We start from the raw sequence: 12,006 nt of genomic DNA, 5'->3' as shown, positions 1-12,006 counted from the left end.
GGCTTCCTGGAGCAGCAGCTCTGAGACCCGGAGCTAACTGGCCAGCAATAGCTCTGCTTTTCTTACGAGGGAATAATTGACCCATTTATGGTCTCGTTTCAGCTCGTGGCGGATCCTTGTGCCAGCACCCCTTGTCACCATGGCAACTGCAGCAGCAGCAGCAGCAGGGGGGGCTACCTCTGCATTTGCAATGACGGCTATGAAGGTCCCAACTGTGACCAGGCGCTGCCCATCCTCCCTGCCTCCGGCTGGACGGAGTCCATGGCCCCCAGGCAGCTGCAGCCTGTCCCCGCCACCCAGGAGCCCGACATCATCCTGCCCCGCTCTCAGGCCACCGTGACCTTGCCCACCTGGCAGCCCAAAACGGGGCAGAAAGTGGTAGAAATGAAATGGGATCAAGTGGAGGTGAGAACGTTTGGTCGCAAATGTAAGGTACCACTGAGGTTAAAATAATTCCAATGGTTCTAATATTGGCAATAAAAATGGAAGACCGTCCAGTGACCACCCTGACGAAACCACATGTCTACCCTTCTTCCCGTCTGCACCCATGTGTAGGAGATTGCTTTCCCTTACAGGAAGGAGACCTCTCAGTAATGACTATTTGTGGGCATAAAAAGAGTAAGCAAGGAAAGGAAATGAAGGAAGTTATTTTCTGGAACGATATCCACATACATTTCTGTGAGAGAATCTTGGCTTGGGGGCAGACCCTCCACTGTTGACCAAATTTTCCTTAATATTACGCTTAACATCTTGTTTATTATTTTGTGCCTTGCTGCCAATATGATTTTAAAAAAGAGGTGCTATCGGTGATTTTTAAAATGGTTTAAGAATGCATTTAACAGTGCAGTTTCTGAATTTTATCAGTTTTGGCGAGAACAAATACTGTTTACTGAATCTTGTCCAGTCTGGGTCAAGCTCAGTCAAGCTCATCAAAAGTCTCATTTTGAGGAATTTTCAGCAGACCCTTGAAAGTTGCCATACAACATAAATTTGCTAGCTAGGAGAATCGGGGAACAAATCCATATCATGACTTTGAAGTAACATCGATAGAGTGTAATTCCATTCCACATCTTGTATTTTATAAGACATCTTGTGATTGTATATTACTGCTGGTTTTGTAGCTTAAATAACAAAACACATAGATCTTGTGTAGCGGTTTCAGAGTCAAGGAATACGTCTAGAAATTTCCCTTATTGTTATAGAAGAGACAAGGCGGCATTTCTTCTTTTATTTTCTTGGGTAGTTCTAACCAGTTGACCCATTTTTTTTTTTCCTTTGCCACACATTTTATGAAGGCCATCTTCAGACTGCAGGGCAATGTTTTCAGCCTACCTAAAAAACTGTGAACATGTTCTGATTTCAGACTTTTAATAAACGCTTTGAAGTTTTGATTTGAATCCCTCCTTGCGGAATGACTCACTTCAAATGTGAACTAGATTTGATTCTACATTTATCAAGGAAGTGTCTCTTAAAGACAGCTTCTCCCCAGCCAGCCATCGCAATCTATTTATTTAAAGACATGCTATCCTACTGTTGGTAAATGTAGAAAGAAATGCCTCATCTTACTGTCATGCTGTAATTTCTTAGGCTGTTCAAAAAGCAGGTTAAAAAGTTGCCAGCGGAAGATGGGAATATATTTGGGTTTCCCCTTTTATGGAGTAATGACGCTTCAGAGATGTGAAGCTCTTTGAGGTCTTAAGGGACTCAAATTGATGTAACAGTTCTCAGTTAACACAAATTGAACAGGTCGATTTGCATCTCTGAATATCCACGATGGGCCTTCTCCACGACCCTTGACCATCAGGCCTTCTGGACCGGAAATTCTAAGTGTTGGGTGTGGATGGAAATGCCGAGGATTTCTGTATTGCTCTCAGCTAATTCATTGCTGTGGGATACATTTAATACCCCCTTGTTTTGACTTTCCTGGAGAAGACCGTGCTCACAGCACTGGGAATGAATGAACAAATTGGTCCCAACCACTCACTTGGACACAGCATTCAGTGTTCACTTGTGTTTTCTTTCTTCTTTTATTTTAATTTTTTTTGAAGATTTTATTTTTTTATTTGACAGACAGAGATCACAGGTAGACAGAGAGGCAGGCAGAGAGTGAGGGAGAAGGAAGCAGGCTCGCAGGGAGCCCAATGCAGGCCTTGATCCCAGGACCCTGGGACCATGACCTGAGCCAAAGGCAGAGGCTTTAACCCACTGAGCCACCCAGGTGCCCTCACGGTGTGTTTTCTAAACAATTCAGTTATTTCCCCCAACCCTGCACCTTGAGCCCCTTTTTTATATGCATTGGCGTGTTACTTTTGGGAATGTGTCACTTAAAAAATGAAGGGCTAGTCCACGGAGCAAAAATAGGCTACTTCTCAGTTGCTTGGCCTTAGCATAGACTCTCCAAGACCCGCCTCTGCCCAGAGCAAGGTCACCCAGACCAGGTGCTTCTTGCCTGTTGCTTGTTCTGAGGCTTGCTCTCCTAGTTTATGCCTGCTGTGTGTAAGCCAGTCCTCAGCCTGCCTTCTTGTTCTGGAAGCACTTAGTCCCCCTTGACCCCAGACTGAGCCTGGAGCAGAGGCTGGTGACTGCTTGGTAACTGGAAGAGAGGACCCTGTTCACCAGTATAGCAACCCAGGAGTTGGTAGATGGCTCTCAGAAAAGCTTTGGTGTTTCAGAAAATCAAATGGCAGATTTTTTTCTGCCATTTTCTTTTGAGTTTGTAAGGTTTCACTTGTCTCCTCTCTGTCTTCACCAGTGTCATCCAAAGGCCACTCATGGGATTTTGCTGATAGTAGAATCTTGTGTTATGATCAACCTTGATAAGTGTTTCTCCCCTTTTTTTCCCCAGGTGGTCCCAGATATTGCCTGTGGGAATGCCAGTTCTAACAGCTCTGCAGGAGGCCGTCTGGTGTCCTTTGAAGTGCCCCAGAACGCCTCAGTCAAGTAAGAAAACTCCCAGCTAGAAACCCTTAAGCTGGATACTCTGACCTTAAGCTGGTTGTTAATTGGTCAGTCTGGTCAGTCTGGTGGGAATCCTGAATGGGATTCCATGTGTAGACATGGCCTAAATTGCTCAAAACCCAGAAGGACCTCTATTTCAGGGGAGAAGATGGCAGTGGGGATCCAGCTGGGCTGGGGATGTGGAACTATGGAATTGGAGGGGATGAGTAAGGTGTGAGATCAGAATCCCTGAAGCTTTGGATAAGATCCAGAGCCAGACCTTTCACTTCCCCAATGACTTTTGCTTCCAAAGTTCTTTGGCCTCTTGTGAGTTTAATGGGCCATTGCTTAAGTTCATAGACGTAATTTATAATCCAAACATTATAATTTTATTTTCAAAAACAAGCATCTGAGAAGATAGTGTTTTGTTTGGCTTTGTTTTAAACTTAAGCTCTTTCCAGCGACATACTGCCCACTCTCACGGGTGGGGATGTGGAAAAGGCCAGGGCTGAGCCCCAGCTGTGTGGGGGGGAGTGCGGGGAAGGAGGTTTGGGGAGTGGGGCTGGAGTCAGCCCCAGAGTGACCCAGTCCCGTCTGACAGTTCCCACTGCTCATCCTTCTCTGTCGCAGTTACCTGCCAAACCCCCATCCCCACGCAACCGAATGGGAATTTGCTGTCCCGTCCTCAGGGACTTTAGGAGACTGAGGGACACGTGACCCTGATGAGCTAGTGCTCTGTATCTGCTTCCTTTGAATGGGGCAGTGGACCTCTTTCATTCATTCAGAAGCATTTTTGCCCACCTTGCCTTCTATACAATGGAGCTGAAATGCATCCCCTCCCCTGCAGCCTCCAACGCACTCTGCTGGGGCGGGTGTGGGAGGGTGGCGGGGAGAGTCCGGAGCGGCAGAGAACTCCGCCCAGGGAAGAAGGGCCTGGGTGAGGGGGTGGGGGGGTAGGTGTGGCCTCTGAGGCAGCTTCCAGTTCTACCAGCAGGGGGACCCCGGTCCTAGTGTTTCACCGCTCGGAATACTGACGGAACCCGCGCCGTCCGGAGCCGGCTTTAGGGAAATAGGGACCCGTAGCTTCCTTTGCGTTTATGAGACCATCTCCTAGCGCTTCTTGTCTGGCTCATATGATCCGGCTTTCATAAGCCTTTCCAAAGAGTTCTGCTCTTCTATCCCATTCGCTGGCTTTCGGGTTTTTCCCCCTCTCAACAAACGTGAAGTTCTTCAAGACCCTCCTGGGCTGTAGGACAGGGCAAACATAGCAGGCTGACCCAGGCAGAGTGAGATCGAGTGCCGAGTAGCTCTGGGTGCCTTGAATTCACTTGTAAGGATTGCTAGCCCCTGAGACTTTCATTTATTCATGAATTCATTTATTCATGAATTAGCAAGCCCTGACTGGACACTGCAAGCCAGGAGCTCTGTGCCCCGGGGCCGAAGCTGGGGGCTTGGAAGACCGTCAGGGAAGAGGGTCTCAAAGAAGAGGTGACCTGTGGGCTAAGCCTTGCAGAATGGCCCACGAACCAGGCTCACAAGGGGGCAAAGGCTGGAAGCTGGGGACAGAGACCACTTGCGGGTGGGGGGTACCGTAGCTCGGTGTGGCCAGAGCTCTGGCCTGCAGGGATGGTGTTGCAAGGGAAGGAGAACTGAGGTCTAGGCTGATTTGCTTTCTAGCATCTCATTCTTTGATTTTACCCGGGAAATAAGAAAAAGCCAAGAGAAGCTCAAAGCATGGGTCGTGACACACTGTCGCTCATGTGGGCAGCCCTTTGGGGATGCCTGACACATTTAGAGTAAATTCAAGCAGGACTACATATGGTGTGGCTGCAGAAGGATTTGTCTCTAAAAGAACTCAAGATACCCTTTTAAAATTTTTTATTAACCTATAATGTATGATTTGTTTCGGGGGTACAGATCTGTGAGTCATCAGTCTTACATAATTCACAGCACTCATCATAGCATATACCCTCCCCAGTGTCCATCCCCCAGCCACCCCATCCCTCCCCGTCCTCCCCTCCAGACCTTTTATTACTGATGACAATTTTTAGGCAAAGGTGATCATCTCTTCCTGATCTTGTGGTCTTTTTAAAAGCAAGTGGGACACAGACCTTTGTCACGACTTCCTGAGACCTTGGTGGATGCCCATGTCATTTTATTTTTATTTTTAATGTCGGTGGACTGGTTCTAAGATGAATTTTTCTGAAAGGAACTTCTGGTTTACTCCATTCCTGTTTCCAGAATTCGGCAAGATGCCACTGCCTCGCTGATTTTGCTGTGGAAAGTCACGGCCACGGGATTCCAACAGTGCTCCCTCATCGATGGACGGAGTGTAACTCTCCTGCAGGCCCCTGGGGGCCTGGTCCTCTTGGAGGAGATGCTCGCCCTGGGACACAACCACTTCATCGGTGAGTTATGGCAGTCTGCCCGAGCACGTCTGGTTTCACCCAGCCTGGGCGTGGTGTTTAGAGACGGCAGGGAGGGCATATTGCTCAGATAATCTGCGTTCTAGATATCAACCCTGTTCCTTCCACTTTAGGTGAGGTTTTGCTTATGATCAAAATTGATTTCTAAGATAATATTTTCCATGTGGCTCAGTGTGAACAAAGCACGTGCTCTGAAATCCTGAGACTGTATCCCAGCTCTGGACAAGGCGGCGTGGACCTTTGGCACCTAAACCTTAGGTCTGCTTTCTTCTTGACTCTAGTCTGCTTTCTCTAGGACCTGTGGGCAACTTGAGGCCCTGAATGGTGGTCTCTTAGAAAAACCCTGTTCTCACCTGAGTTAGGCCTGACCTAGGGCCCTGGGCACAGCACCTCGGAAGCCATTTGCTATAGCTGAGCCTCCAGCTCACAAGTGACTTGGGGATTCCAGCTCCCTCTGCGGTTCCTCTTCCCCACCCCCTCTGCTCCCTCATGGGTCGCATTTGACTTTTCACTTTCCCAAATATATGTAAATCTACAGTTGATCCTTCCCTAAACTACCACGTGCTCAATTAACTGTTTTCAGATTCCTCTGCCCTGGAGTAGAAATGGCCTTCATAAAGGGAGACTCCCACCCACTGCCCCCTGCTCCTCCCAAGGGCTGCTCCTGGGCAGTTTCCAGAAGACCTTCCCCTGGTTGGCATTCTGACTGCATCCTGTGTTGTCTTCATCCCTCTGTGGTTAGAACTTGTAACTCCGGCCCCCCAGCAGGCCCATATCATCAGCTGCTTTCTTAGAGCTTGTTTCTGGAGCAGCCTCAACTCAGAGACGCAAGGTCAAGTTCAGACTCCACCCATCCCAGTCCTGTTCCCCCAAGCAGCCCCCTGCATTCTGCTGTTAATACCTTCTCCTGTCTGTCATATATTCCAACAGTCCTCCCCCGGAGTGGGGCAGAGACAGCATTTGTCTTTCAGGGGTGTTGTGAGGGTTCGGTGTGATGATGGATGTGTGAGTGTACATTACAAATACTTGTGAAGATTCTAGGCTGCTTAGGGTACTTCCTCTGTTTTTTTCCTGAGATACACTAAATATTTTGATAAATTAAATGGAAAGTATCCAGCAAGATATACTCTTTAAGATATGTATTTGATGTAAATATCATAATGAAGGTAAACTGATAAAAGGAAATACCCAGTTCTATTTAATTTGTATTGTATTTTTACTTGACCAATGCTTCTCTGATGAGAAGGCCATTTCTCAGTTGTTGGAAATCCCACTGTGGTGTGGGTTTGGGGGAGCAGGGATTGGATGGAGAAATCAAGGCAGGGAATGGACATATGGGAAAAAGAGGGTAAGGTGTTTAACTTCAGACCAGTATGTGTCTGTTCTGACGGATATTGGATTACCAGCATGATGTAATACTGTCCAAGTCAAATCTAAATTTTACTTCCCCAAACTTTGCAAGTAACTATTATTTACTTCCCTTGTCTCTTATAATAATTTATCTACAAGGATATAGTTTGTATATCTTGGTAAATAGTTTCAATTTTATTTTGTATTGATTTTTTAAGTTTTCTTTTTTTAGTGGATTAAAATCCTGGGACATGGAGCTAATATTTTGCAAGAATGTAGTGCTATCACCAGTGTTGCAGATGTCATTAGTGTTACCAGAAGACATCCATTTAAAATGTTAGCTTACATTCGATATTATGTTTGGTTGTAACAGGACTATCACTTCAGACTTAGGTTGGGGGTAAGGACAGAGATCAATAAAGACGGATTTTCTAGCACTGATATAATTTTATGCTCTTGAGATACGAGGAATTTTATGAACTCCAATAAAATTTGCACTGATTTTGCTAATAAAAAAATTTCATGGAAAAAATTTTATCTTGGGTTGAAATATATTGCTCCTCAGAGGAATAATCTTTAAAAATTAATTTTGGTATATTAATAGCTAAGGAATTTTTTTTCTCAAAAATTATATTCAGGTTATGACGAGGAGACAATGATATTGAGTAACATCCTTTCTTTCTCTAAACCATTATGTTCCATTTGAAAAAGATGTGATCTGATGTCTTTTTAAATTTCCTAAGTTGAAAATTTTAAGTGTGTTTTATGTAGCTTTGTATTGGAGCTCACAATCTTTCAGTGTTATTTTTTCTCAAGGTAGGGGACAGTCTTGTCACAAGCTCCTTCTGAGGAAGAATGGCTAGCTTCCTCACAATTCAAGATTGGTTACACCCACACACTGACAAGGACTTCCTTGACAAAGTCTTTTTTATCTCAAAGAAACTAGATTTATCTTCTGTAGCCATCGTGGAAGTCTTATGCTTACTACATTGACGTGTTTAATGCTCCTTTTGTTAAATTTTTTTTAAAAAGGCAGCTTCTTACAATGATTCCTTTTTACAATACTGGGCTCTCTAGACATGAATACAGTTTAGCTCAGTACCAAAAGACTATTCTGCAGAGTATAACAGCATTCAGTTGACAGATGAACAAAGGGAGGCCAGTGCGGGTGGGAGGAAACTTCCACACCAAAGGGACAGTAAAGTTCCAGAGTTACGGTGCTATATTTTGGTCACTTCCACTCCTTTCTAGAAAGAAAGGCCCTTGGGGGAATTGACTATCCCTCTCTGCCCTTCCCTCTTGATGGGTTCCATACAGAACTGAATGACCACAGGTATTTTAATACTTCTACCCAACAGAGCAGAGGAGTCCCTTCTGTGTCTTTGGGAGATGAACTTGGTCACTGTCACCTGCTTTTAACAATTATTCTTTTTAAAAGTTTATTGCCAAGAGCCTGTGAGTGTTCTGCGTGTTCCAGATGATGATGATGTCCTTGTATCTGAGCTATTTCAGAGACACTCCACTGGATGTTTAAAAACAGTTTCCCTTCGTTACCATTGCCTTATGAATATTTATACTCTTTCATGGAAAGAAAGAAATGATAAAATATTTCATGAAGTGTGTAGCTCTTCCTTCTGTGCCTCAGCACGTCAACCCCTTTCCCCCTGTGTTGTCATCCAGTTGCCACACTCCTGCCTTCTCCTTCATCATCCCCTCGGCTTTTCCTAAATGTGCTTCTTTAACTATGTTATCTACTATATGCACTGTTTTGAGGTCAGTGACTAAACCGACCTTCGTGTAGTGTTGTCTGCTCTGTGGCCAGCAGCCAAGGAGCCTGGGAGCCCCCTGAGTGATTGATCTGCCCTATGGTTTGTGTCCCCAGATAGGAAGGATTTCTGTGACAAGCAGTTGCCTGTCTTATATGAGGTATTTTTGTTTGTTTGTTTGTTTTTTTACTTGGAGTTGCTTGGACACATTGCTCTGACAGACACTCTCAGGGATGAGGGCCAAGGCAGCCGTCTGCTATGTGGCCTCTGTGTGAGAACATTTCCTCAGGGTAAAAGCCCCATTGAACTCCTTTTCTAGGCTTTTCTTTCTCTGGTCACCTGCCCCTAGGTGTACCTCCCAGTACTTCTCCTTGGTGAACTCTGTTCACCCACTGCCTGGCCCCTCCCCACCTGGGCCGCCCCCTTCCCCACCTTCTCCAAGCCTCAGTGCCCCCCACATGGGTTCCTCTCCAAGACCTCATTTGAACTCTCCTGATTTGGAGGCTTTAGGAGAAAAGGGGCCAGCCCCAGATTCTGGTCTACCTGGATTCTCAAATTCTCTTAAACTCTCATAAATTCTTCCAGACACACGACAACCCTGGAATATTCTCATGCTTCTTTTGATCAGAAAACCCGGGTGGGGCAAGTCTGCTTTACCCATACTTTTGTTCACCTGCCTGCTCAGAGAAACCCCGCTTTTTCCTTCACACTGCTCTCTTTTATAATCCATATCTCTTGTCACCTCAGTCTGGTTCTTTGTTTCTTTCCTCGTCTTTGAGACTATTTTTGTTTCAATGCCGCTCATTCTCTTTTCCGTTCTTCCCTGACGGTGGTCTGGCTGCTTATACTTGTCTTTCTGTCTTCCCTCCTCTTCTCCTGCCTCTAAATCACGATTTTCCCCTATCACCTTTGACTGCCTTTGTATCATCCTTTCTTAAAATTTTTTGTACATTTTTGACATCTAATTTATCTCATAAAAATAAGTGCGTTTTTATGTTTAATCCGCACACAGTGGTATTTCATTTGTGACCTACTAAAAAGCTGCTCTTAGGGCTTGAAGATCTGCTTTAACTTCACAAAGAAGTGAGTGGTATGTAGCATTAGCTCATAGCAATGTCCTTGTAGGAGCTGGGCTGGCTTCGTCAGGACTGTAGATACTAAATTAGCTGCAGAACCCTAGAAATAATGACTTTAGGTCTTTTTAACAGATTTCTTAACTAGATTAGAAATTTTCCCATTCTGCCTATGACCCTTTCGTGCCTCCTGGGACCTGCAGAGCACTTTGAGTTGCCTTGATTCTATGTTTTCAGCTTAAAAAGATTCTTGTCTTGCAAAATGATTTCTCAGGCAGTGCATTCTCTTTTATTTTCTTCTCTTGACAAATAAGGAGGAATAACATGGTACATTGGCAGGTGCAATGAAGGCTGAGAACTTTCTTTTCCTTTGGTAAGACGGCACTGGTGCAATGGCCCTTCCCAGCCTCAGGGTTTAGATCAGATTTCCCTGGTAGATTTATCCTCCCTGGCACCATGTTATTTCCTTGGAGATACAGTCTTTTGTAGTCCAACAGTTTATACTGACTTTAGAAAAAATTACAGAATTTTTAATACACAACCAACTGATGCTTTATTCCTAGGCAGAAGTTCCTTATCTGGCTTAGTTGGACCATGATTTTAGGGTGGCCATGGGGTTCAAAGGTCACTTTTTGAGAATCCCATGCATTTCCTGCACTGGAGAGTTTTATGTGTTTGTGCAGCCTTCTTCGGACAGAGCCCAGAATTCACTGGCTTCTCAAAGATATCCAAGTCCCCAAATTTTAGAACCTCCACTTTAAGCTATGCATGTGATCCCATGACAATACATTTGCTTTTCAACATTCTCTGCTCATTGAGTGTGGTTTCTTTTGGCAAATGTACCGGCTTCCCTTGTCCCCGTATCAAGACCCTTAACCTGCTTTTATTTACCTACAGTTGCAGGCAGCCGGGCTGTGGGAAGTACTCAGTTCTGCATCAGGTTAGAAACTACACATTGCTGCCTTGCATCTCCCAGGCACTGTGCCAGCCTGGAAATGTAAAGATGACTTAGGTGTGGTCTCTGAGTGAGTGAAGGGGGCAACAAAGACAGACACAAGTGCTGTAGACAAGGGGGGTGCCAAAGGGGCCCAGGATTCAAAGGAAGGAGCGCCTAACTGCCAGGAAGAGATAGAACAGGCAAAGCGGTCTCCTTGGATGAACGGAGCGTGGTGTGTGGCATTTTGACGGCACGGGAGTCTGTGTCCTTAAGGTAATTGAGTGATAGTGCTAGAAATTGATTAATGGCCATCACACCTGGAGATGGGATTTAATTTCAGTATGTGTGTGATGGAGTCCCTTCCTCCAGCTGCCTCTCGTCGTGGATGCGAGCAAATTCCTAGAAAGTGCTCCAGGTATGAATTTTATTTCCTGGGTTCTGTTTCTCTTCAACAAGCGTCTCATCTTTGCCATGAATTTCCAGGTGGTCCTTTGGAATCCTTCAATAAAGCTCTCTTTTCTTGATCCTGAATGCTCTCCCTCTCTCTCTGGATAAACTCTTCCTGTGAGCCTTGACCTTTAAAATGTAAGCTTTGGGGGGTCGGGGGGAAGTAAGCTTTGGAAGCAAGTCCGTAGGAGCTGGGATGTTTCATCCTGTAAGTTTGATGAAGAGAATGTTTTGGGGGAATGTGTCCCAACAAGACAGGAGACACCATGAGGACCCCACCAGTTAGGGTAAGGATGTTGGGCAGTATTCAAACGGGAAAAATTCCAAAGGAAAGGACGGACAGGAGATTTCTTAACATCATAGCTTGGCTGGAGAGCTTCCCGAAGTCATGCATTGTGATCAGTATTTGCCCTGCATTTTTTTTGCATGGGCTTGTTTTAGTCATTTAGACATCAGATCTCCTAGACAGACATCTTACTTAATCTCAGCCATTTCTTGATGGGTTCTTTTGTTTCTTGGGAGTTGAAAATAGCCAGGCGATACATAGGTCAGGCACTGCCCCTCTCCCGCTGCTAGGCTTCTCCATATTGTTAGTGGCTAGTTTCCAGCTCTGCGTGACTGGCCCCTGGCCACAGGGACCACATTGCTCCAGCATCTGAAAGACACAGGGTGACAGGGAAGGGGTTTGAAGAGAAAAAGGCCAGGGCTAGACCAGGACTTGTCAGAGGGAAGGATTCCCAGGTGGAGTAAAAGATGCTTGGCATATATTTTCCTCTTACTTGTTGGGAAGGCCACTGGGAGATGCAGAACCAAATTGGTAATTCGCCTCTTACAACTGTGAAGATTTTACGGCCTGCTTATCTCTCTTCCACACGCTTTTTACTTGTATTTTTCCAGGCTCTGATGTCCATTTTAATTAGTATCTCACTATTTAATGGCATGCATTCTCTGTGAGCTCCTCAGATCCTATAGAATAAATTAGGCTATAAAGAAAGAAGATATTCATTGGGCATTTAAAATTTTAGTATATTCTTTTACTGTACCTTGATAACACCTTCGTGATGGTGATG

The 12,006-nt window shown here is 45.2% G+C and overlaps 1 protein-coding gene across 1 annotated transcript in view; it reads left to right on the top strand.

The window, feature by feature from the left end:
* Positions 1–12,006, top strand: part of DNER (delta/notch like EGF repeat containing) — a 308,774-nt gene that overhangs the window by 133,914 nt on the left and 162,854 nt on the right. The window contains exons 2-4 of the mRNA XM_032857415.1: positions 103–405; positions 2,846–2,940; positions 5,179–5,345. Coding sequence (XP_032713306.1) covers positions 103–405; positions 2,846–2,940; positions 5,179–5,345 — 565 coding nt within the window. The remainder of the gene's footprint in view (positions 1–102; positions 406–2,845; positions 2,941–5,178; positions 5,346–12,006) is intronic.

This window comes from Lontra canadensis, unplaced genomic scaffold, assembly GCF_010015895.1.
Source record: "Lontra canadensis isolate GAN:19392208 unplaced genomic scaffold, GSC_riverotter_1.0 scaffold13, whole genome shotgun sequence".
NCBI lineage: Eukaryota > Metazoa > Chordata > Mammalia > Carnivora > Mustelidae > Lontra > Lontra canadensis.
Note: the sequence above shows the minus strand (reverse complement) of the source record. Positions and strands in the feature narration are given on the sequence as shown.